This window comes from Podarcis pityusensis (genome assembly GCF_964106645.2).
Source record: "Podarcis pityusensis genome assembly, chromosome: 6".
Lineage (NCBI taxonomy): Eukaryota > Metazoa > Chordata > Lepidosauria > Squamata > Lacertidae > Podarcis > Podarcis pityusensis.
This window is the reverse complement of record NC_138030.1, coordinates 57,980,109-58,005,330: the sequence shown is the minus strand read 5'-3', so window position 1 is coordinate 58,005,330 and position 25,222 is coordinate 57,980,109. Positions and strand designations below refer to the sequence as shown.

The following is a 25,222-nucleotide window of genomic DNA, read 5'->3' as shown; positions in this document are numbered from 1 at the left end:
ATTACCTTTAGAATGTTAATTTCAAATACTGTGCTAATCTGCATTCATATAAGGGTTGTTAGCACCTATGTCAGCAACTTCTTTTGATTTCGAACAAATCAATTCAGCCTTCCTGAAGGATTGTGAGTCCTTTCTGACATGGCTTGAGCATTTATTTCTGTAATTTTACCTTCCAAGGTACTCAAAAGCACCATCTTTTCTTAGAGATGAATGAATGATTCATCTTTATTTAATTATGTAGTAGCAGTTACACAATGCCTGCATTTCTACTGGTTCCATTAGCCTCCAGAATACCCAGAGCCTGAAACAGAAAGCGCTTCTGAATTAGTAATCAGTTTACTCAATGACACACCTAGCAAACGGTATCTGCCCTTCACACTTCGTATAAAACCTTTCACAGAATACAAATACTTCCTTTGTTGTGTCCAAAACCTGAATGTAAAACCACAAAGTTGTCAGTGTGGTATTTCTTGCAGTCTCTAAGATGGGGCTACAGTCTTCCTCATTCTTGCTTGATAATACGCAGTGTGAACCTAAGCATGTTTAATCAGAAACATCTATGTTTTCAGTGGGTGAGAATGCCTAAGATTCCAGATTTTCTGTTTAATATACATCTCTGATCATTTTTTCAAGTTCACCGTTTTTCATAGCTGTCTCTTTAACTGTTGCTTTTCTCTCCTCTTTAAAGTCAGGACAGCCGTCAACTGTAATAGAGAACATCCACACCATTATTGCAGCAGCTGCTGTCAAGTTCAGCTCAGACCAGCTCAATCATCTCTTTGTCCTTATTCAGAAGGTGAGGCAACTACAGCAAGAAACTGAAATATATATTTTGAAAACTGTTTGGATCTAAAGATCATAATATGAATAACCAAAGCTTGGCCCAGTTGAAACTCAAATTGTTTTTTGTTTTGTCTTTATTCATTCCCCCCCTTCCCTCCCCTTTTGTAGAGTTGGGAATCTGAGAGTGATAGAGTGAGACAGAAGCTGCTAAGCTTGATAGGACGTATTGGTCGGGAAGCACGTGTAGAGACAACCACTGGAAAGGCATGAGTAATAAATTCCACTTATAAGAGTTAACATGGAGGCTAACTTCTGTAATGAATGTTGATATTTATCTGTGTGTGTATATCCTTGTAGGTTCTTGAGGTTCTCTGGGAGTTGGCTCATCTTCCAACATTGCCCAGCAGTTTGATTCAACAAGCCTTGGAGGAGCATTTGACAATCCTTAGTGATGCATATGCAGTGAAGGAGGCAATAAAAAGAAGCTACATCATCAAATGCATAGAAGACATCAAGAGGGTTAGTTTGCCTTATCTCTCAGAATGTATATTCCGTGTGCCCCGCCCCCAAAGCTTGGCACATTCATTAGTTCTCAAGTTTCACAGGACGCCTTGAAAAGGGAGAGTGTGTGTATCAGTTTGCTTCTTGTGAGAGTCATAGCCAGTATCTTGCCTTTGTTTCTGCCAAAAGGAGTGACTGTTTGCTGTGGGGAAGCTGCAAGAATGAAATTTGCAAATAGATCCACGTGTCCTTCACAATGTAATCTATATATATTACATAGAGAACTAAATACTGGATTTTGTGGAACTGAGGAATAGCTATAGTACAGACTACAAAAGTAATCTAGAATGGGGAATAAAACTTGGAATGTTTATGCAGTCATTGTTACTAAGCATATCTATTACTGTACCTTCTCCTAATAGTCATCCCAACATAATAATCCTCAGTTTGTGTGGGTGGTACCAGCTTTACGTCAGCTCCATGAAATCACACGCTCATTTATTAAGCAGACCTACCAAAAGCAAGATAAGGTAAGATACTTTTGAGACAAAATTGTGTCTTGTGTGGATTGATATGATCAGGAGGGGAAAATATCAGGAGGGAATGAATCTAAAAAATGGGATGCGTTCAGAGACAACATTGAATACTGAGGGTTTGGGTACTTGGGACCTGAATATGTTTGTTTGTTATTTCAGTGTATAGATCAGTGGTTCCCAGCCTTTACAAATTTGAGGACCACTTTTTAACCTCAAATTTTTTTGCAGGCCCTAGCATACAAATTGTTGTAATTTTAGGCTCTGTTAATTGAGAAAACACTATTATGTACTCAATACAGCATGCTAGATTTTAAAGAAGGGGGGAATGTGTGAAAGAGGGGGGGGGAATGTGTTTCTTTGGGTGGTCTTAAGAGCTGTCAGCAGTAGGATCTCCCAGAAATAGCTATTTCCCACTATTCAGATTGTGTCCGAATATCTGGTCTGGTGTAACTCACAAGTTCACATACCATGTTGTAAACTCTGGCGTGGTCAGATATATTAGTTCTGATTAAAGATGTTCTTCTGGCTCTCCTTTTTTTCGCAATAAAGGCTGTCTTATATTGAGCCGCTTTTCCTCAGACCCCACCCTCTATCAGCAGGATCTTCCATTATTTCCCATTTTATCTTTGTATCGCCCTCTCCTCTTAACATTTTTTAAAAAAACTATCCTTTAGAAAGCTTGCATCAGACCCTAGCCTTACTTATTTTGTTGATCCAGATAATGATGATTTAATTAGGGTTTTTCAGCTCTGCATCAATACTTTATATTTGTAAGGTTACCCAGTATTTTATCCTTTTAACCTTATTAAACTTTACTTGTGTAATTCTTGATTAAATTCTACTAAGTAGAGGAAACGTATTGGCTGACACTGTGGGCCTAAAGTCTCATCCTTGAATCCCAAATCTTCTTTGTATTTAGCCCCCCTCTTCCTAACTTTATCCCTTTGACATGGCACCTGTTGTGTAGGGAACTGATGTGAAAAACAGCTATCAAACCCTGGGTCTGCTACATAGAAATCAGACTTAGACTTCCTCTTTGAGCAAAGCAATCGCTGTCACAATGCCATGCCATATTAGTGTCGTTCTTAATGCTAAGTATTCGTAGTAAGTTCAGATTTGGCTTTGGAAACGAAAGCGCACGATTTTGTGCTGTGCTAACTGAAGTATATATTTGAAGTGCTTAGTACTTCTTTCTGCACGACTAGTGTCATGACTGGAAACTGTGGTGAATGAGGATAGAAATTATGAGACTTTTGAGGCCCTTATTGAATAGATGGCCAGGGGGGGTGCAGCGAGGGAAACTTGTATTCGAGCCTTGAAAGTCTAATTGCGCATGTTGTAATGCTCTGCTTAACACATCTTTTCCAATACTTCTGCCAAGAGCATTATTCAGGATCTGAAGAAAAACTTTGAAATAGTGAAGCTGGTGACAAGCAGCTTAATAGCATGCCACCGATTGGCCGCATCCGTAGCAGGTCCTGGGGGCCTGTCAGGAGCAACCTTAGTGGATTGCCGATACACGTATCGGGAGGTAAGCCAACTTGTGACGTTCAAACCAGCTCATTTGGGGATAGCCCTGTATAGAAGCAACTTGTCTCTTTACCAAGGTAGTGAGCTTCAATCCCTCAAACCTCAAATTTACAAAACGTTTCATAAAGGTCTGTTTGGAAATGTTAATTGCAGTTTGTGTTTGCTTCCTTTTCAGTACTTGGAGGCACATCTCAAATTTCTGGCGTTTTTTCTCCAAGAGGCGACGCTTTACTTAGGATGGAATCGCGCTAGGGAAATCTGGGAATGCCTTGTGACAGGCCAAGATGTTTGTGAACTAGATCGAGAGGTGAGATGCTGCTGTTGAATGTCCTTAGAATAAATGTAGCACTAATTTACTTGGAAACAATGTATCCTAAAGATGATCTGGGGCTAAAATCAAAACACACTAGGAAAACAAAATCGTTTCACAAATCTGTAAAAAAATAAGGTGCTGTTATGAATGTTTGAGGGGCTATCGGAAGTAGACAAAAATTACTTTTAATTCTCAATCATACGGATACTAGAGTTTTCTTAAATTGTTAGCAATCCTCAATGAAATTCTGGTGCGTGGAGTAAACCATAGTATGGCGGATATTTTTTAGAGCAATGTAAAATATATCATTTAAAAACAGAATGTGAACCATAGTGTAAACTCTTTTCACAGATGTGCTTTGAATGGTTTACGAAGGGGCAGCACGATCTCGAGAGTGATGTGCAGCAGCAGCTTTTTAAAGAAAAAATTCTTAAATTGGAGTCTTATGAAATCACTATGAATGGTATGTAAGTATTTTTGTTTTATCAGCCTTCTGTATAATAGATATCTTAGAATAAAGTTTGGGGGGCTTAATAACTGCTGAAGATTATGAACAGCTTCAGAGACTAATGAAGTCAGACTTTAAAGCTTTTATTTTGCATGAGTAATGTTTCTGTGTTTGTTTAAATGAAAATAGCAGAATTCCTTTAAAATGTTAATTTTTAAAAACAGGTTTTGGTTTGTTTAAGACCTTTTTTGAAAATGTGAACCTCTGTGATCATCGATTGAAACGTCAAGGAACTCAGCTGGTAAGCAGCTTTCTATAAACTTGTTCCAGTGCAGTTCATAGGTCACAGCTGGCAAGTTTATTTGGAAAATAGTGTGCGCTATAAAATAGTGACCATTGGGAAGTGGCAGTTAGAATGTGGCTCTTCAAAGCTATAGTTACGGATTTTCCCTGACATTACTGGGATTTCAAAGGCAGAATTGACATCCAGGGGAATTTTTGAAAAGCAGCACTTTGCCCTGGATCTTAGGCAAGTCAATTTTTTAAAAAAGTGTTTTTCCCCCTAACAAAAGCTCAACAATTTTGGGGGTTCCTTTAAATAATCTCAACAATTTTGGGGTGCCCTGGTTTTTACTTTTTGAAACATGGCAACCCTACCATAGTACATTAATTTGTCCTAAGTCAAGATTAGGTTTAGGGCTCAGATCAGTTTTCTTTAACTTACTCATATGAAACAATCCATGAGCACAGTTAAATTCTTTGCTTCTATATGCCTGGGAGGGAGGGGATTTTTCTAGGATTAACCAATATAATTAGAGGAGTCCTTATTTGTACTCATATTACTATTACTTGTTATTAATAATAGTATCTTCAGGATACTAGGATAAAGCTGTGCAACATGTGAAATATTTCAATAGCGTACTCTGATCTGGGTGCTAACAATCTTAGTTTCTCTCTTATTTTGTCTAGCATGTAGAAAAACTGGAATTAATAGGAATGGATTTTATTTGGAAGATCGCAATGGAGTCACCTGATGAAGAAATAGCGAATGAAGCTATTCAGCTAATAATAAACTATAGTTACATCAATCTAAATCCAAGACTAAAGAAGGTAACAACTCTGAATTGTTTGGTTGCTGTACTTGCCCCAGAAGATGAGATGTAGGCTGCCTTCAGACGATCCTAACCCAGCGTTCGGCATCTGTGTTAAAAGAACATATGAGAGTAGGCAGCGAAGACTAACCTGGTAGCTCCATGTGGGCACCCCATCCTCATTGCTCTCCATGACTTGGAGGGATAGCTGCTTCTGCAGTGGAGAGCCTGCTCTTTTTATGTGGGTTCCTCATGTGATTTTCAAGGATTCTAAATCTCACAGGTTGCCAAAATGAGTAGAGCAGGCTCTCTGCTGCAGAAGAAGGTATTCCTCCAGCTCAAGGAGGGTGACAAGGCTGGGGAGTCAGAGGTTGTGTCCCTGTCCTCACTCTTCCACCTTGCATGTTGTTGTAAACAAATGTAGAATGCCTCAGTATTGCCCCTGAAATGTGCAATCCCACCTCTTCCTTTGCGTGCACGGGGAAAAGAGATTAGTAGCTTCCACTTGTTGACAATTGATAGTTTGCTGCATTTGTATGGAACTACAAACTATTAGCTTGTCACTGATTTGAAGTTAACTTGTCACTGATTGAAGTTAAATTGTCACTGATTTGAAGTTGAACTTCTTTCTCTGCATCTGCATGCTTCTTTGCACAGGAAGGAAGAGGGAAGGGGAAGTGTGTGTGTGTGTGTGTGTGTGTGTGCGCGCGCTTACTGCTGTTCATACATAATGGCAAGCCATGGTTTTGGTTGTCTGAATAGAGACATGGACCGTGTACGTTTTTGTATTACCAACACGCTTTCTCCTATCCGTGCTCATGCTTAAATTCAGTAATGTGTGTATAGTAGCAGTTCACTGTATGTACTCTTGCTCTCTCTGCATGTGTGTGAATTAATGTTTTTAATATAGTTTAATTTAATTTTCATTCTTTTCAGGATTCAGTGTCACTCCATAAGAAATTCATTGCGGATTGTTATACAAGATTAGAAGTAAGTGTCAATCTTTTTTTAAAAAATATGTCCTGTTGTATTTTTTTATTCTTACATAATTGTAAATTAATTTCCAGCATTCCACCTTGTACTGTACAGAAAGCCCTTTCTCAGCTGGAGTAATGGAGCAGCCACCATGTTGGGTTATATCCACTAATTATTTGGGGCAGCAGGGAACTGCATGGTAGACTTGTGACCCTAGACAACGCCAGTTCTTTTCCTGTCTTTGTCTGGGACACTGAACATTCTCCCTCTTTTGACCCAAGTAGAGTTATTCTTTTTTTGGGAATTGTATTTACCATCTCTCTCCTGCCATGGTTGGAACTGGAGCCAGGAGCCTAGAGTCAGAGATCTTTTACCTGTTTCCTTGCCTTGGGTATAACCCTCAAGAATCTTAACTAGATAGAGTATTCACAGGGCTGCTTTCTTGAATATCATTAAAATGAAGGTTTGTAGAGATGTCTGCCTGTTATGTCTTGGCGCTAGGAAATTACTTTGCAGATAAAAGGCAAAGTTTAGGTTCTCAGTGCTGAAGAAGTTGCCGCACCATTATGTGGCCTTCCTTGTAATCCAGAAATAGCATGATGTTTCTTTCTTTCTAGGCAGCCAGTTCAGCACTTGGTGGTCCAACGCTGACACATGCTGTCACAAGAGCTACCAAAATGCTAACAGCAACTGCGATGCCTACTGTGGCAACATCGGTACAGTCTCCATACAGGTAAGGTTTTGGTTTAGGAATAGATAAATATGATCTATGTTGGTTTGTTCTAGATAACCATGATTTAGAGGACTGGGAATGTGCTGAAGGCTCACACCTTCCTTCAGTTTCAAGTTTTCCGTAACCATGCCTTGCTAAGATGTGCAAAACCATGGTATGAAATCCTCTTTAAACCATGCTAATGTGGTTAGCTGTAACCACAGTTTGCCCAACTTGCTTGTGTTAAAAGAAACCTCAGTGATGAGGAGTCTCATATCTCACATTCCTGATCCACTAAACTTTAGAATGTTACATCTGAACCAGGTATTCTTGTTTGTGTGTGAAATGGATATGGGCCAAAGAAACTACCGAAATTAGAACTGGCACCCACAGCTTCATCATACATAAACGCTTTACAAAGGATAGGTTTATTCAATGTATTTGTTCCCACAAATGAATGTTTCTGGTGTGGTTTTGTTTGTTTGTTTGTTTTTAAATACCTTACAAAACCAAGTCTCTGGTTACAAAAAGAAATGTTGAGTAAACACTTTTTTTAGGTTTGCTCAACTTATGCTGGCCTGTGATGAGAAGGAAAATAATACAATACAGCACAATACAATATACCTTAAGTTTACCTTTTGGAAAATCAAATGGTGCTCTGTTCCAGTTCCAAAAAAGAAGTGTTGTTCCTATATTAAACAAGTGTAGTAATCGTGGAACAAATAATGTGCACTTCCATTAAATTGATTTGGACAGCTGCTTAAAGAAGATCAAAGTTGGTACTGGTAGTATTTCTCGGGGGATGTACAACAGCATAGTAGTCATTTATGCAATTGGGAGAAGTCTACAGTGAGGCTGCAGTTTACCAGAAACAGCACTGTAAAAATTTTAAATCTAAATGTTTTCTGTTGCTGATGTGGCTTCTGTGATGCTGTTTCTACTGCTGTTTGGTCTCATCTGTATTTTTATTTGTAAGCTGCATTGAGTTTACTGTTACCACGGAAAGGTGTGAGATATAAATACATTAATTAAATAAATAAATGGAAAGATGAATTGGCCCAGGAATACAGCCAAGTGCAGAAGCTGTTGCTATTTCCCTAAAGCACTGACCACATTCCCCCTGGCCCTGAGGGGAAGGAGGGCAAATTGGAGGTATAAAATAGCATCAAAAACTACAGTAATCTGCAGCGCTGTCTTGCTATTGGCTCTTCTCTCACACCTTCTTCCCCGCTAACATTTCTTTAAAATGTATGTTGTACCTCACTTTTTAAGCCTTTTTCAGGTGAAATAATAAAGTGTGTTGCCAGGTTTATCTTGAATTATGTGAGCCCCAAATAAAAAAAGTTTAGGAAAAACTGGGCTGAGTTTACTACTTATACTCCTTCATTCTTTTCTTTTGCTAGGCAAAACTAGGGTTGGAAGTATGTGTTAAGGATGACTTTTTTTTCTCCTTGCTGCCACCGCCACCGGTACTTCACCACTAACCTGTGGTTACTTGGAATGCATAATATGATATGACCCAGTTTAGGAATTTCTCTGGCTCTGCTTCACTTCATTGTGTAATGTGGAGCAGGTACAGCAAAACAGTGTGAAGACATCACATCACACTTCCTCTTTTTTAAATCAAATGTTACTGAGGTGATGGTGGGGAGGAGTGAATAAATCTAACTCCTTGACTGTTGCCACCTTGAAACTTAGTTCCAGCTTCTGCATACTCCTTGATAGTGATAAATTTGTTTGGGCCACCTATCAGATAGCGGCCACAGGGCATAGTGTTGGTGGCTTTTGTCAGGCTGGTAGGTATTTTCAAGGAGCTCAACTGAGATCTCACCCAACTGTCTGCCATTTTTTGATTGCAATCTCCAGGTCAACGAAACTTGTAATAATTGAGAGACTGCTGCTGTTGGCAGAACGCTACGTCATCACTATAGAGGTAAAAAAAAAAGAAATTTTGGTACCCATGTCCCTTTAGTTTGAGTAGCCCAGTAAGTGCAATGCCAAGTTTAGGCTTCAAGTTCTCCTGTTGTTGTTGTTGTTGTTGTTGTTGTTGCTATTGTTCTTACTTATTGAGTTTATATACCGCCCTTTCTTCTTCTTCTTTGGCGATCACTCATAGCCGAGTAAGATTGTCTTCATAAACACGGTTTTAACAATGAGTCTGTAATAATAATAATAATAATAATAATAATAATAATTTATTATTTATACCCCGCCCATCTGGCTGGGTTTCCCCAGCCACTCTGGGCGGCTTCCAAAAGAATATTAAAATACTATGTTACATCAAACATTAAAAGCTTCCCTAAACAGGGCTGCCTTCAGATGTCTTCTAAAAGTCTGGTAGTTGTTGTTCTCTTTGACATCTGGTGGGAGGGCGTTCCACAGGGAGGGCGCCACTACCGAGAAGGCCCTCTGCCTGGTTCCCTGTAACTTGGCTTCTCGCAGTGAGGGAACCGCCAGAAGGCCCTCAGTGCTGGACCTCAGTGTCCGGGTAGAACGATGGAGGTGGAGACGCTCCTTCAGGTATACTGGACCGAGGCCGTTTAGGGCTTTAAAGGTCAGCACCAACACTTTGAATTGTGCTCGGAAACGTACTGGGAGCCAATGTAGGTCTTTCAAGACCGGTGTTATATGGTCTCGGCGGCCGCTCCCAGTCACCAGTCTGGCTGCTGCATTCTGGATTAGTTGTAGTTTCCGGGTCACCTTCAAAGGTAGCCCCACGTAGAGCGCATTGCAGTAGTCCAAGCGGGAGATAACCAGAGCATGCACCACTCTGGCGAGGCAGTCCGCGGGCAGATAGGGTCTCAGCCTACGTACCAGATGGAGCTGGTACACAGCTGCCCTGGACATGGATTTAACCTGTGCCTCCATGGACAGCTGTGAGTCCAAAATGACTCCCAGGCTGCGCACCTGGTCCTTCAGGGGCACGGTTACCCCATTCAGGACCAGGGAATCCCCCACACCCGCCCGCCTCCTGTCCCCCAGAAACAGTACTTCTGTCTTGTCAGGATTCAATCTCAATCTGTTTGCCGCCATCCATCCTCCAACCGCCTCCAGACACTCACACAGGACTGTCACCGCCTTCACTGGTTCTGATTTAAAAGAAAGGTAGAGCTGGGTATCATCTGCATACTGATGAACACCCAGCCCAAACCCCCTGATGATCTCTCCCAGCGGCTGCATGTAGATGTTGAAAAGCATGGGGGAGAGGACAGAACCCTGAGGCACCCCACAAGTGAGAGCCCAGGGGTCTGAACACTCATCCCCCACCACCACTTTCTGAACACGGCCCAGGAGGAAGGAGCGGAACCACTGTATGACAGTGCCCCCAGCTCCCAGCCCCTCAAGACGGTCCAGAAGGATGTTATGGTCGATGGTATCAAACACCGCTGAGAGATCCAGCAGAACTAGGAAACAGCTCTCACCTTTGTCCCTAGCCCGCCGGAGATCATCAACCAGTGCGACCAAGGCAGTTTCAGTCCCATGATGAGGCCTGAATCCCGATTGGAAGGGATCCAAATGGTCCGCTTCTTCCAGGCGTGCCTGGAGTTGTTCAGCAACCACTCGCTCAATCACCTTGCCCAAGAATGGAAGATTTGAGACTGGGCGATAGTTGGCCATCGTGGCCACATCTAAAGATGGTTTTTTAAGAAGCGGTTTAATAACCGCCTCTTTCAGCGGGTCTGGGAAGGCTCCCTCACGGAGGGAAGCATTCACCACCCCACGAAGCCCATCGCCCAGCCCTTCCCGGCTAGCTTTTATAAGCCAGGATGGGCAAGGATCAAGGAGACAGGTGGTTGGTTTCACTCGTCCAAGCAGCCTGTCCACATCCTCGGAGGTAACAGATTGGAATTGATTCCACGCAATTTGACTAGACAGGACTCTAGCACTCTCCCGCCCCGGCCCTGCTCCCACGGTGGCGTCTACCTCTTCCCGAATCTGAGCGACTTTATCTGCAAAAAACTTTGCAAAATCATTGCAGGAGATCATGTGGCCCGTACTGGGCCCCGATGTAGCAGGTGGTTCCGCTAAATTGCGGACCACCTGAAAAAGTCTCCTGCTGCTGTTTTCTGCAGATGCAATAGAGGCGGCGAAGAAAGCCTTCTTCGCCGTCGCTACCGCCACTTGGTAGGCTCGACACTGAGCTCTAACCTGTGTCCGGTCAGCTTCAGAATGGGTCATCCGCCACCGGCGCTCTAGCCGTCTCAACGATTGTTTCATTGCCCTCAGATCCGTGGAAAACCACGGGGCTGTCCGGGCTCCATGCAATCGGAGAGGGCGCTTCGGAGCCAAACAGTCAATAGCCCTGGTTAACTCCACATTCCAGCGGGCCACCAGGGAATCAGCTGAAAGGCCATCAACATGGGATAAAGCATCCCCTACCGCTCTCTGGAAACCATTTGGATCCATTAAGTGGTGGGGGCGGACCATCCGAATCGGTCCCACCTCCCTGCAGAGGGGAAGGGTCGCGGAGAAGTCAAGTTGCACCAGGAAGTGGTCTGACCATGGCACTTCTTTTGTTTCGCTTTTACTTAGTGTCAGAACACCAACATCCATGGAGGTAAACACCAGGTCCAAGGCATGTCCGCGGCTATGGGTTGGGCCAAACTTATTCAGGGACAGCCCCATGGAGGCCATGCTTTCCACGAAGTCCCGAGCGGCCCCTTGTAAGGTCGTGTCGGCATGGATATTAAAATCCCCTAGGACAACCAAACTAGGTGTCTCCAGGAGAACATCCGCCACAACCTGAAGCAGCTCGGGCAGGGAATCCTTGGTGCAGCGGGGAGGTCGGTACACCAAAAGGAATCCTGTACTGCCCCTATTGCCCAACTTCCAGAACATGCACTCAGAGAACTGGGTCTTCCTAATAGGACGCCTGGTGCAAACTAATGACTTCCTAAAAATCACTGCAACCCCCCCTCCCCGCCCACAAGGCCTGGGTTGCTGTGCGTAAGAGAAACCTGGTGGACAAGCAGCAGCAAGAACAGGCCCATCTGCTTCATCCAACCAAGTCTCTGTTACACAAGCCAGGTCAAATCCTCCATCCATGATCAAGTCATGGATGGCAGTGGTCTTATGAATCATTGACCTGGCATTGCACAGCAGCACCTTCAGGCTATGTGGGTATCCCTTGCTGATTCTAGTATCCGTCCGGACAGGACCAGACCCGGAGGCAGGGATAGTCCTCAGACAACGACTAAACCTGCCTCCTCTGTAATGACATGGTCTGGTCTTAGCGTAACTCCTCCTCCTACCCGTGATCACTGAGATCGGTTGTCCCAGCGCATCCCCCTCTGTGGAACATACCCCAGCCATTTTGTTGGCTGGGACCCACTCCCCGGCAGCCCTGGCCATCCCCTTAAGAACAAAATAAGACAGTAAGTGACTGTGGAGGCCAATTCTGGACCCACACATCCTTCCACAGTGGGGACATTGGTTCCCAGGTGGGAGTTGATCACAGTGTGGATTTGCCAAGCATGCCTTCCTCTTAGCAAGTTTCTCCCTTGCATCCTGAGTTTGGGTGTCTTCAAAGTCCATGACACCTTTGGTAAAGGCTGTTCTCCAACTGGAGCACTTGCAGGCCAGTGTTTCCCAGTTGTCGGTGTCTATACTACATTTTTTTAGATTTGCCTTGAGACCCAAAGGTCTCAAGGTGGTTTACAAAATAAAATCAAAATATTAAACCACAAAATACGTAATCAAAATAAAAACAGCAACCCAATAACACACACATCCCACTGTAGACTCATTGTTTAAGCAAGCAAGTTTCTATTACCTTTGGGCTGCATCAGAGAGTGAGGAGGATGGGAACCAATGCAGAACTGGATTGAAAAGGCTACAGTTTTATTAGTGGTGGCTGTTTTTGTATTTGGCTGAACTGTGGCAGGGCAAGTGATCTAGTGAACTGGTCCTGGATCCCCAGTCTCTCAAGTTTTGGGAAGAGATTTATACCTTGGAAGGTGACTAAGAAGTCCTAATAATAGCAACTACTGTTACAACCCCTTAACAGCCCACTGCAACAACAGTAGCATGCAGTGATCGGATCTTGCTCCATGATCATGGGCCCTGCTTACTACCCAAGTGAATGAGAACACTGAGCTTCACCCGAAATTGGGTCTCCTTTGAATGACCTAGGAGCAGGCTGGAGAGAAGATCTCCATTCTAGACCACCGCAACCCTCTCCACCCACAGGCCATGCGGCACCAAGCTGACTCGCTGAGGGACAAGACCCATGAACAGTGCAGTGGCAAAGGCATGGACTTGGAGCTGCATGGCCTCTACACTGACAGGCAGTGGCTCTTCATGATTTCATAGCAGGAGCATTCCCAGCCCCAGCTGGAGCTTCTGGGAATTAAACCAGAGACCTTCTGCATACAAAGCAGATGTTCTGCCACTGAGTCCCAGCCAGCATGGGCAGCGATGATGATGTCCAAAATACCTGGAGCGCACCAGGTTGGGGAAGGCTTTGCTGTATAATAGATGGATCATTGTGACAGCTAAAACACAGATAAAAATGTTCAGTTGATCAGCTTATGCAGTTTACATTTTAAATTGTTCCTTGATCATTTGTGTCAAAGGTCACTTTTACCACTTTCTTTCCGTAGGACCTTTACTCCGTTCCACGTACTATTCTACCTCACGGTGCCTCCTTTCATGGACATCTTTTAACACTTAATGTTATGTATGAATCTACCAAAGATACCTTTACAGTAGAGGTATGCTCTTGCAATTTTATTGCATTTTAAAATACTCATATTTAAGGTGTGAAAATTCTCAGCAGAAAGGGAGTTGGGTGCTGATGCAAAGCAGGGGTCAGCAAACTTTTTCAGCAGAGGACCGGTCCGCTGTCCCTCAGACCTTGTGGGGGGCCTGGACTTCATTTTTTGAAGAAAAAAAATGAACGAATTCCTGTTCCCCACAAATAACCCAGAGATGCATTTTAAATAAAAGGACACATTCTACTCATGTAAAAACACGCTGATTCCCGGACCATCCGCTGGCTGGATTTAGAAGGCGATTGGGCCGGATCCGGGCCCCAGGCCTTAGTTTGCCTACCCATGAAACAAAGAATATAATAGCATTGGGATGTGCTAAATAATATGTTTTGAGCGTGTTATATATAATGTCAGTGGCATGCTGAGTAAATGGGGATTGCAGGATAATGTGGAAAAGTTTCATGCGCTTGTCCCTTATGGGTCACTGGTTTCTATCTAATAATACTTCCTAGAACTGAGAACATGAATGAACTAACTTCCACTTCATTTTTGCAGGCTCATAGCAATGAGATCATAGGGAGTGTCAGATGGAAGATAGCAAAGCTGTTGAATGCTCCTGTGGAAAACATACAGATATTTGCAAATGACAGCTTGGTATGTTAGGATGATTTTATCAATATTCTAAATGTGTACGGTTTGCAGAAGCTAAGAAAAGATATTGTATTTCAGCTAACAGTGAATAAAGATCAAAAGCTACTTCACCAGTTGGGCTTTTCTGAAGAACAAGCACTTACAGTAAAGACATCAGGAAGTGGAACCCCATCAGCAAGCTCTGCTGATTCCTCCACTAGCTCCAGCAACAGTAGTAATGTCTTCAGTTCATCATATGCAATGGAACAGGTACAACATGGGGGGAGTAAATATAGATTTCACACGCACAAAGACACTTTTTCATTAATTAAGTTGGTTTCTTTTCACTTTAAAAACATGCTTTCCAGTATCTTCCATTTCTCTGTACCTGCATTGGTCAATCGTGATTCAAATCTTTATAAAATTAGTTTGTCAGAATTTGAAAATCAGTTGGAAAGACTGAAGTGAGCTAGTGCTACATGCAGTTACTTACACTGATCCAGCACTTTTTCCCAGTCGAATTGAGATGCTTGATAAATCCAACAGGAACTGCTAGCACACCTTTCTGGTTTTATCATCTGATTTTGATGAACGCAGGATTTCAGTGATCATTTCAGAAATGAATGCATCTGAATTGTTTGAAGTAGTTCTAACTGTAAGCAGAAATGGGAAAAGTAGAAAGCATCCTCCATGCTGCTGTTCATTATATTTGATGACATGTTTTGGTTCACTCTGTACATAAAAGTTAAAAGTATTAGAGATGTGAAGCTGTGGTTTCTTTGGCAGAATTTTAGATCAGCACTGCAGTTGTGTGTGTGTGTGTGTGAGAGAGAGAGAGAGAGAGAACTATACAGGATTCAGTGCCTTGTGTTGGCAAGTAGCTGACATCCGTAGGCCAGGTTCTAAATTTATATCGCTCAATTTCTAAAAATTGAGAACCCTAACAAATTGCTTAAGAAATAGGGGAGTTAATTGTGTGTTCTTAATCCTCAGGAAAAATCCCTCCCTGGAGTGGTAATGGCTCTTGTGTGTAATGTGTTTGACATGCTGTACCAGCTTGCGAACCTAGAAGAGCCAAGGTAAGTAGTGTTATTGAAGACACTGTAGAAATACTGTGGCTGCAAAAATAAATAAATTTTGGAAGCCTTTACAAGTAGGCATAGTGTCCAGCCCAGCAGAAATTGAATACATTATATGTCTCTTGTATTCTTCAGGATTACTTTGAGAGTACGGAGGCTTCTTTTGCTGATTCCTACTGACCCAGCTATTCAGGAAGCTCTTGATCAGCTAGATTCTCTTGGACGAAAGGTATATATTTTTCTGTTAACTACACAATCATAGTCTAGTTTTACTGATTGAGATTGGGATTGAAAGGAATGGAGAAAGAAATAGGTAGGGCGTTAAATTGTAGGCATTATAAAATGCTGGGGAAATGCTAGCCATTGTGGAGCAAGAATTGAACCATCACTGGCTAAATTAATTTTATTTCTCTTATTATTAATGATGTGTTGCTTTTGGGGGGGGGGGGGATTCCTTTGCTTAGCACACATTACTTTCCTTCTAGGGATTCAGATAGCATGGCTAATGTGCTTATCGCCACTGGGGCAAGAAAAATGCCATGTTAGCACAGTCGTGTATTAGCTTGCTAGCTTCGTCTGTAAAGTTGGCACAGAATCTATTACTCGTAAAGTTCCTAAGCCACAGGCTCATTTAACATTCACCCTTAAGGATGGCTGGCCTAGCTAACTATACAGGATAGTAGCAAATAGTCATTGAGTCCTAAACATGTTTCATAGAAGTTAGCAAACTACGTTAAAATAAATCTGGCATTCACAAAACATGTCTCTCCCGTATCTCTCGCGCTGCAACCTTCCAACAGTTTTACTTCACCCCCAAAGGCACACTCCTGCATTGTCTCCCAAGACAGATGGATGCCAGCTATGAAAAAATAATAATGTAAATTCCAAAAAATACTAATTAAAGAGAAATGGTATTTACACTGGGGTGCATCGAAAAAGAAGGGTGTGGCATAAACCTTGTAAAAATCTGCAGATTGTATTTTATAGTTCTTTATGGTATTGAATAGGGATGGGGAATCTGTGGCACTCCAGACATCAAATTTCCATCAGCCTTAGTCGGCTGCACCAGTAGTTAGGGATGGACTTGTAATCCAACGATACTGAGAAGGCCATGAGTCCTCTGTCCCTGGTATAGAGTATAGCAAAAGGTGCTTGCAAGAGATTTTATTACTTTTTGGAAGTTCAGGACTCCGAAGACTAGCTGTCATGGCTATATAACCGTGTTATATCAGAACTGCCTTCTTATTTGTATTTCTCTATGCTTATTCTTTTCTCAGAAAACATTACTCTCTGAATCAAACTCTCAGTCTTCAAAGTCGCCTTCTTTGTCTACAAAGCATCAACACCAGCCTAGTGCTACTTCAATACTTGAAAGTCTTTTCAGGTCTTTTGCCCCAGGAATGTCTACTTTTAGAGTACTTTACAATCTTGAGGTAAGAGTAAATTGGCATGGAAGTGTGGGGTAGGGTCAAATATCAATTCTTTTGTTTTGCATGTAGAAGACCCTGTGTTCAGTTCCTGGCATCTCCAGGTAGAGTTGGGAAAGTTTTCTGTATGAAACTTTGCCGCCAGTCAGCGACCTGGTTTACACCATAATACTAAAATGTGACTTAGGCAAGTGTCAACAAACTCTGAGGAGGAGTCTGTGAACCCAATGATTTGTTGAGGCTCATCCATTTAGTGCTAAACTATAGTTTAGTGCTTGGGTCCTCAAACATTTTGAGTCCTAAGGCACATCTGGAAAACTAAAAAAAGATAATGGATGCCACAATATACCCATTCACAGAAGAAAAATGGGGTGATGCCAGCACACACAAAACAAAGCTGGCAAAACAAACATGCAAAACCCTCCATCCCCCAAAAGGGGGAAAGGCAAGTAATAAAAAGCAGCCCAGACTAACAAAACAAAAAAACACAAAACCCTCAGCCGCATGCCACCATGCAGAATACACACAGTGCTAGCAAACAAAAAGGAGTCATTGAATTCTCTTAAGATGAAACTCTGCTGTAGTGACACTGTGTTTCCAGTTGTCCACAGCTGGGTTATTTTTGCCTGGTTTCCATAGTAGTGATCCTGCTCTCTTTCAATCATCTAAACATCTGTTTACCAGGTCGCATGGCACTCCCTCACCACCTTGTAGTTCCTTTTTACATACTATGTAAATATACCATAACTTCTCTCTTGAAATAATAGGGATTGTCATGGGCTTTGAAACACACATCGTGAAAGCTTTGTTAGTATTCAAGGACCTCTGGGTGTGTTAATGTTCTTAATTATATGGCAGGTGTTGATAAAAGAATTAATTAACATTATTGAAAGGTCTCATTGAATTCAGATGACCAAGTGCCGTAGGATGGTGAGTTAATTCTGAGTAGCAGTGTTAGAGTGTAATATGAACTCTGGCCCAGCTGAGCATGCTTTGCCTGTGGGTGAGAGAGGGACTTCGTGTATTGCTCCATTGAAACTCTGCCACTTACCTAAAGTCTGAATATTTTTCAGGTCCTGAGTTCCAAGCTGATGCCTACAGCGGATGATGAAATGGCAAGAAATTGTGCCAAATCTTTCTGCGAAAATTTTCTCAGAGCAGGTGGCTTGAGGTTAGTTGAAAGAAATATTCTGAAGTGGAACCTTCCAGCTCTGCGAGAACTAGTCTTTAAGCATTCTCAACTCAGTGTACATTTAATACTAGTATAAGTACTGTAAATGGTGCTCTCAATAGTAGTATTCGAGCAGCTATTCCAAATACTGTGGGGACAGCATAAATTACACTAGGTAGTTTGTCTTCTTTGTGTGTATGATGTTGAATAAATTGAGCAAGGGTTTTTTCCTGTTACCTTTCCACTTCCATAAGCCTTTCTTCGTACATCCTACACAAAGAGGTGTCAAAACTGCAGTGCAACCTGGATATCCTTGCTTTTTCAAAACTGCTTTCAGTGGTTGGTGCTGTCCTCCCAAAATCTGTTAAGGTGTTTGCAGAAAATGCTTTGTCAAAGAGTTCTGGATAATAGATAGTACTATGCCATTGACCATTGAATCTGCACTTAACTTTGAATGGGAGTAGACAATTTGAGGCACTGAGATGGCATTGACTATGCCCTACTAATAAAGTATTTAAATAGTTGATTAGAATTTTTAAAAAATAAGCTGGAGGTTGTAGGTATTACATGTCATCTCTTAGCATATTTGCACGTCAGTACTTGACCGGCAAATGAGAGCTGCTTATATTTGTAGTCTCCAGTGGTTGTGTGCTTAGAATCATAGAATGGTAGAGTTGGAAGGGACCCTGAGGATCATCTAGTCCAAACCCCTGCAATGCAGCTGTTCCATACAGGGATTGAACCTGCAGCCTTGGCATTATCAGCACCATGCTCTAACCAACTGAGCCATAACACACCAACAGAAGAGTATGCCTTTGGACCACAGAAAGGAAGGAAGTCACAGGTGCTGCCATTATTGTGATGGCACGGTCATTGGATCGGTGTCCAGAACATTGTGGAGTGCAGAAAGAAGTTTATGTACACCAGAGCCCTTGCTTTCCCCCATTTCACCCACTGATAGTCAGAATTTGGTGGAGCCTGTCAACTGGCCCCCTGATTTAGTGATGGTGTTAGCGAGGCTGCTCTGTTTTAAGTGATTAACACGTTATATTAATCCTCATCAATACAGGGAAATATTTTCAACCAGCAGACTCCTACATGTGTAATATGTTTCTTGTCTTAAAAAAATACTTTTGAATTAAAAATCTCTAAATTTATTTTCCAGTTTGGTGGTGAATGTTATGCAGAGAGACTCCATCCCATCAGAAGTGGATTATGAAACAAGACAGGGAGTTTATTCAATCTGTCTGCAGCTGGCAAGGTATGTGATTGATTTTTCAAAGGTAGATATGCATGACCCTAATCTGCTCAGTGTTTAATCTTCCTAAGGTACATAGTGCCTTCACTGTTCAAAACAGCACAATTCTTTTTACGTTTAGGTTTTTGCTTGTTGGGCAAACCATGCCTACCTTTCTTGATGATGATATTGTTAAACATGGAGTGGAAACACTATCGTCACGCCCATTCCGTAATGTGAGCCGGCAGACTACCAGGCAGATGTCAATGTGTGGAACCCCAGAGAAGTCCTCTTATCGCCAGCTATCTGTGTCAGACAGGTCCTCTATCAGAGTGGAGGAGATCATTCCTGCTGCACGGGTTGCAATCCAAGTAAGTAGGTCTAATGTGGCAGCAGTAGCCCTGCTAAAGGCAGAGCTCAAACACCCGCTCTGCAGAATTTTAGTACCTTTTTTAAAAAATGCCACACTGCCAGAAAACCAGAGTTTTTCTCCTGTTTCCAACTATGTTCCTTGGGTTTGGTGTTGCCTGTAAGTGCTTTTCTGGCCTAACACATTGGTATCTTGAACAATAATTCTTTTTTTTTTTCCTCCCCCAGACAATGGAAGCAAATGACTTCACTTCCACAGTTGCTTGTTTTATGCGACTCTCATGGGCGGCTGCTGCAGGGCGGCTTGACCTGGTGGGAAGCAGTCAGCCGATCAAAGAAAGCAACACACTGTTCCCTGTTGGCATTCGTAACCGTCTTAGCAGCTCAGGTACGCCGCTGACTTAACAGAATTGAAACAGCTGAGATTTGGCAATGACCTCAGCTCTGTGTTGCTCATAAGACTTTATCACAACTGCAGCTGTTCATTCCTAACTTGAGAGATCTACACTTCTTTTAATCTTTTGTCACTTGTTAACATATTGCAGGAAGCAATTGCAGTTCAGGGAGTGAAGGAGAACCAACAGCCCTGCATGCTGGGATCTGTGTGAGGCAGCATTCTGTATCCACCAAAGATGCACTGATTGCAGGAGAGGCCTTGTCTCTCTTAGTTACATGCCTACAGCTCCGCAGTCAGCAGCTAGGTAGGTTTGAGAGAAGTGGATGAAGCTTTTCTGTTGTTTCCTGACCCTACATACAATTGAGCCACAAAGACCCAGTCCCAATTTGTTACCATCCAACTCTGTTTTCACTTTCTCTCAACCTCTGCTTATATCTGGCACCCACATTTTACTGTAACGCCATATAACGCTAATGAATCTATTAGATTTTCCCAATGATATTTTAATACTAGGAGTATTAAGTACTATAGTGCTTTCTCACGAAACAAATTGTGACAATCCACATTGTGTTTTTCTTAGGATCTTTTTACAACCTCCCTTGTGTTGCTGACTTTATCATAGACATACTACTTGGCTCACCAAGTGCAGAGGTAAGGTGCTTGCATTTATATTCAGAGCCGTTCTCTTGCAGAGAGCAGGGCATGTTCTGCCCTGTAGCATGGACAAAGTGCTCGTGCCAGTGGCAGCTGAAAAACATTTGCTACAGATGAAGTTACTTAGGCTATGCCACTGACTTTCAAGCAAGCAAGTTCCTAGGATGAGAAAGCTGTGTTTTTTAGAGGACTGGACTTCTGGGAATTAAATTAACTGCAAGCATTTTTTATCATACTTCATACAGATGTGCCAGTTTAAAACTGAAACTAAGATTTGCCTCAAAAGCAGCAATGGCTTGATGACATTTTTTCCTGCCTCAAGTGAGCAATTGGAGGATGACAACCACTTGGTGCTGTCCTAGTGCCCACTCGAGAAAGAGCCTGCCTGGTCAATTCTGTTCCTTACATGCTTGTCTGTCTCAGCTAGCTTGGACAAATTACGATAGTAACTTGGGTGTTTTAAGAGTTTTCTAAGACAGTGGTATTAGGTTTTGTGATCTGACGTGTGCTTCTCCCCTGTTCCAGATTCGTCGCGTGGCCTGTGACCAATTGTATACCCTCAGTCAGACAGACACATCAGCTCACCCTGATATACAAAAACCAAACCAGTTTCTTCTGAGTGTCGTCCTTACCGCTCAGCTGCCGCTCTGGTCACCTACCAGCATCATGAGAGGCGTCAACCAGAGGCAAGTTGGAGGCATGTTTGTTCAATAGAGAATGTAAGAATTAAAAATAAGCATTTGTCTTAAATGCTTATTTAAGACAAGTGCAGTAAAAACTTGTGAAAGGGGGGGGGGGAGAGTGCTAGAAGTGAACTGAGAAGTTACGATTTCCCCTGTGGTTGCTTGAATAGGAATTGGATAGCCAGGAAGTGACTGAATCATAATGCAGCATTGAACCACAATCTACCCAGTACAAAGAGAGGATAAGCATTTGGATGCAGTAGCATAAGCCAGCATACAATGCTAACTTTCTTTCAGATTTGTTGATCATAGTAAATGCACAAAAAACCAATAGTGCTGTGAGGGTTTTTTGTGCTGTTTAAAAATTACATGCATGCCAATAACAGAACTTCAGCCTTCTTCCTTGTTACCATTAGATTTCCAGTAAGAAAATAAGCATCCATGATGTTGAATGTGCAGCAATGTTTGCTTTAAAAGTTAAACATTAAATATGAACACCAAATCCCAGATCTGCTTTCAGAGAAGGGGATTTTAAGCTGATAGCATTTCAACATATTATTCTGGGATGAATGATGATCATCGTTACAAACAATTCACTACTGTGAACTTAAAATAAAAGCAAACCTTTGTTTTATAGCATAGAATGTAAGTCAACATGTTGGCTAGGTCTGAATAAACATCTTGCATGTGTACATGGTACCTGGGAAAGTAAAGGTTTCTGTAAATATTTTACATGCTTCTGAGATTCTCCCCCCCCCCCCCCCCAGTATTAATTGCCTGAATTTGCTTTTAGGCTTTTGTCCCAGTGTACAGAGTACTTTGACCTTAGATGCCAGTTACTGGACGATCTCACATGTAAGTAATAGGAATCAAAACTGCTTGAAACTTAATGTACCATAAGAAAATGTCCCTTATCCACATGGTAAACAGTGCCATCGAAGTTGAGTCAAGAATTAATATTGATTGCGCTTATGGAGAGAGAGAAATGTGTTTGTCTTGGATTCTTATCCTTCCTTCATTATTTGTGTCCTTGTAGTTCTGTGCAGGACTGTATTTGCATGGGCTAAAAACTCTGTTTCAGAGGTCAAGTGAAAGATCATCTGCCTCTCTCATGAACTTTTTACCTGGGTCTTCTCTTTAGTTTTAGTGTGCAGTCTAATTGTCTCAAGTGATTAGTAGTTGACTCTGAGCACACAGGTGGGTAGCAGTACTACCCCAGCCAGATGGGCGGGGTATAAATAATAAAAGTATTATTACCATTTCCTACCTTTTCAAGACCATAAGAAACTACACACTACAACTACCATAGCATTCGACTTTCTTGCGGATGGAAATAACATACAAGAGCCACTTTGGCTTTTTTCACATTGTTTTATAGAACTAGGAAAAGTGGCCAGGATAATGCTTGCATGTTCTTTGCCACTAGGGGATGTATGTAGGAGTATGAGCAAGTGATAGAAAGGCAAAAGAGCCAAAAAATGCTATTCGCCTTTATAATAACTTTTTTTTTTTTTAAAGGAACGTTTACCTGTGTCTTGACATTTCATTTCCAAAAAGTAATTCTGTGTTCATTTTAAGCTAAATGATATCTTTTATATGAAACAAAATGTTAACCTAAGTTTGTCCATCTGTTCTGTAGGCTTAACCCATGTGGTTTTTCTTACCTAGCTTCAGAAATGGAACAACTAAAGATTAGCCCAGCTGCTATGTTGGAGGATGAGATCACGTGGTTGGATAACTTTGAACCTACCCGTGCAGCTGAATGTGAAACCAGTGAAGCTGACAATGTGTTGTTGGCGGGACATTTGAGGCTCATTAAGACCCTCCTGTCACTTTGCGGAACAGAGAAGGAAATGCTAGGTAACTTGCTTTCAGTGCTTAGTTGTGTCATTACAATGTTAAACCTAGTGATTTCTTCCTTGCTGCTGAGATCGCTCAGGCTTCAGGTCACCAGAATTCCTAATTTGTCAGGTCAGGCTGCTTGCATCTGGTTGCCATGGGCAACAAGAGTTCTAATTTTCACAGTGGAAAGAGAATGGTTCTTCACCTCCTTTGTGGAGCAAGGTTTAAGCTTTCAGGCAAATAAGCAAATGCAGCAAATTTGGCAGTATGAACAACTATCTCTTAGGATAAGACCTGAGTGAGCAGAGGTTGTCTCACTTTCCTGCCTGCTTAGAACATACTTCAAATAGCAGTGGTCTTAAATGAAAATTATTTGCTGTTTTCCACATTTGATTCGTAGTGCTTTGGTCATAAACTAGACAACTAGAACAAAAATAACAGTTATCTGGGGTTCTGATAGCTATATGTGTAGTTTACAATAAAACAGGAACAGCATGTGATGCCGTTTGATAATCATTGCTTAGTTGTTTTAGTAAAGGGAGGGGAAACTGGTGGTGGTGCTCTTTAAATACAGTGAAAGCTGCTATAGTCCGGCTTGTGTTCTGCCAAGGTGAAGCTATCTGTTCTGACACTGGCAGCAGTGATCCAGTAAGACCTTTCTCAGCTCTGCTTCCTATGACCTGTTTAAGTGGAGATGATAGGAAAAGCATGGTCCCTCACTGGACACCTTTTTCTTGCATGATCATTTATTATAAATCATGTAACGGTCAACATTGAACATAGTGTTATTCCCTTTATAGGTTCGTCTTTGATCAAACCATTATTAGATGACTTCCTCTTCCGAGCATCTAGGATTATTCTGAACAGCCATTCTCCAGCTGGCAGTGTGGCTGCCACTCAGCAAGACTTTCATCCAAAGTAAAGAGTGCATGAGGACTTTTGTTGTATTAAACAAAGAAGCACAGAGGGCTCGGATCTACCATCCTTGAATAGTCAATCAGCTTTGTGCAGAATGGAACAATTTCCTTTTTAAAAAAAAGACATTAAAGTAAACTTCATAAGCAGTGCTTGAGTGTGCTGAGAAATTAAATAACCAAGAATAAATGTGGTTCCTGAGAGAGGCTATTAAGAAACATATTGAAATACTACTCAATTATAAATCATCCATATTGCTCTCATGTCCTTTATTACATTTTTAGAACATGATGTTCCATATCTGTGGAGAATCACATTTCAGATTCTTGAAGATTATTAAGCAATGTTTTAAATGCTCTTCCAGAACTATTTATTTTTACTGTGCATAATTTGAATGGGTATAGTTGGTCCATTACAAAATACAAAGGGCTCAGTTGTTTTAAAAAGCAAAGCTCAATTCCTCTTTCAGAAGCAGAAAGGCATCTGAACAATTTATTGGACCATAGGGCTGGTGTAACTAACCCGTGCATTATCACAGTCCATAACTCCCTCAAAATGTTGAATGCCATACCCAGAAACAAAGAAATCGGGTTAACTGTTTTCGTAAATTTCTCTTATGGGTGTAACTTAACTTAGCCACTGAGCTTGGGATTTTATGCAGAAATCTAAGTACTTTTCTGCTTAAGTGTCATTTTATTTACATCCCAGAACCACCCTTTCTTTAGGAGGGAATGATAAGCACACAGACTTTTTTTATTCCTTGCCTTCCTCTGCAAAATAAATAACATCCACTGGTGCAGGAAATAAAAATGCCCTGAATGGTTTTAAAATTGGACTGCACAGATGGGCATTAAACTTTACTTGGATTCCCTTTGGCAACTATTGGAAGTAGGTCATTTGATATATCTTGCTAGTATGAAAACTGAATATGCAGCATGAACAAATTCTTTTTGCTCCCTTCTAGGTGCAGTACAGTGAATAGCCGATTAGCAGCATATGAAGTGCTGGTGATGCTGGCAGATAGCTCGCCTTCAAATCTACAGCTTATTACAAAAGAGCTGCTCTCTATGCATCACCAGCTTGATCCAGCTCTTTCCAAGGAATTTGATGTAAGTGTGTTGCTTCAATGGAAGTACTTTTTTTCACTCCAGCTATGTATATGTGAAGCTAAGTGTCAGATCTTCAGAATGGATTAAATAATGAGAGTCATAGAATT

General features: G+C 41.8%; 1 protein-coding gene across 2 annotated transcripts in view; it reads left to right on the top strand.

Annotated features, from left to right (window-relative positions):
- USP24 (ubiquitin specific peptidase 24) overlaps positions 1-25,222 on the top strand; it is a 76,690-nt gene that overhangs the window by 28,214 nt on the left and 23,254 nt on the right. For both annotated transcript variants that reach the window (XM_081011707.1, XM_081011708.1), the window contains exons 13-41: positions 689-796; positions 952-1,047; positions 1,141-1,302; positions 1,707-1,814; positions 3,202-3,351; positions 3,526-3,657; positions 4,015-4,126; positions 4,336-4,412; positions 5,081-5,221; positions 6,139-6,192; positions 6,795-6,910; positions 8,756-8,822; positions 13,492-13,602; positions 14,158-14,256; positions 14,332-14,502; positions 15,226-15,311; positions 15,447-15,540; positions 16,589-16,744; positions 17,812-17,909; positions 19,075-19,170; positions 19,289-19,517; positions 19,744-19,903; positions 20,061-20,216; positions 20,493-20,563; positions 21,092-21,252; positions 22,043-22,104; positions 22,918-23,109; positions 23,892-24,009; positions 24,971-25,115. In XM_081011707.1, coding sequence (XP_080867833.1) covers positions 689-796; positions 952-1,047; positions 1,141-1,302; positions 1,707-1,814; positions 3,202-3,351; positions 3,526-3,657; positions 4,015-4,126; positions 4,336-4,412; positions 5,081-5,221; positions 6,139-6,192; positions 6,795-6,910; positions 8,756-8,822; positions 13,492-13,602; positions 14,158-14,256; positions 14,332-14,502; positions 15,226-15,311; positions 15,447-15,540; positions 16,589-16,744; positions 17,812-17,909; positions 19,075-19,170; positions 19,289-19,517; positions 19,744-19,903; positions 20,061-20,216; positions 20,493-20,563; positions 21,092-21,252; positions 22,043-22,104; positions 22,918-23,109; positions 23,892-24,009; positions 24,971-25,115 — 3,528 coding nt within the window. The remainder of the gene's footprint in view (positions 1-688; positions 797-951; positions 1,048-1,140; positions 1,303-1,706; positions 1,815-3,201; positions 3,352-3,525; positions 3,658-4,014; positions 4,127-4,335; positions 4,413-5,080; positions 5,222-6,138; positions 6,193-6,794; positions 6,911-8,755; positions 8,823-13,491; positions 13,603-14,157; positions 14,257-14,331; positions 14,503-15,225; positions 15,312-15,446; positions 15,541-16,588; positions 16,745-17,811; positions 17,910-19,074; positions 19,171-19,288; positions 19,518-19,743; positions 19,904-20,060; positions 20,217-20,492; positions 20,564-21,091; positions 21,253-22,042; positions 22,105-22,917; positions 23,110-23,891; positions 24,010-24,970; positions 25,116-25,222) is intronic.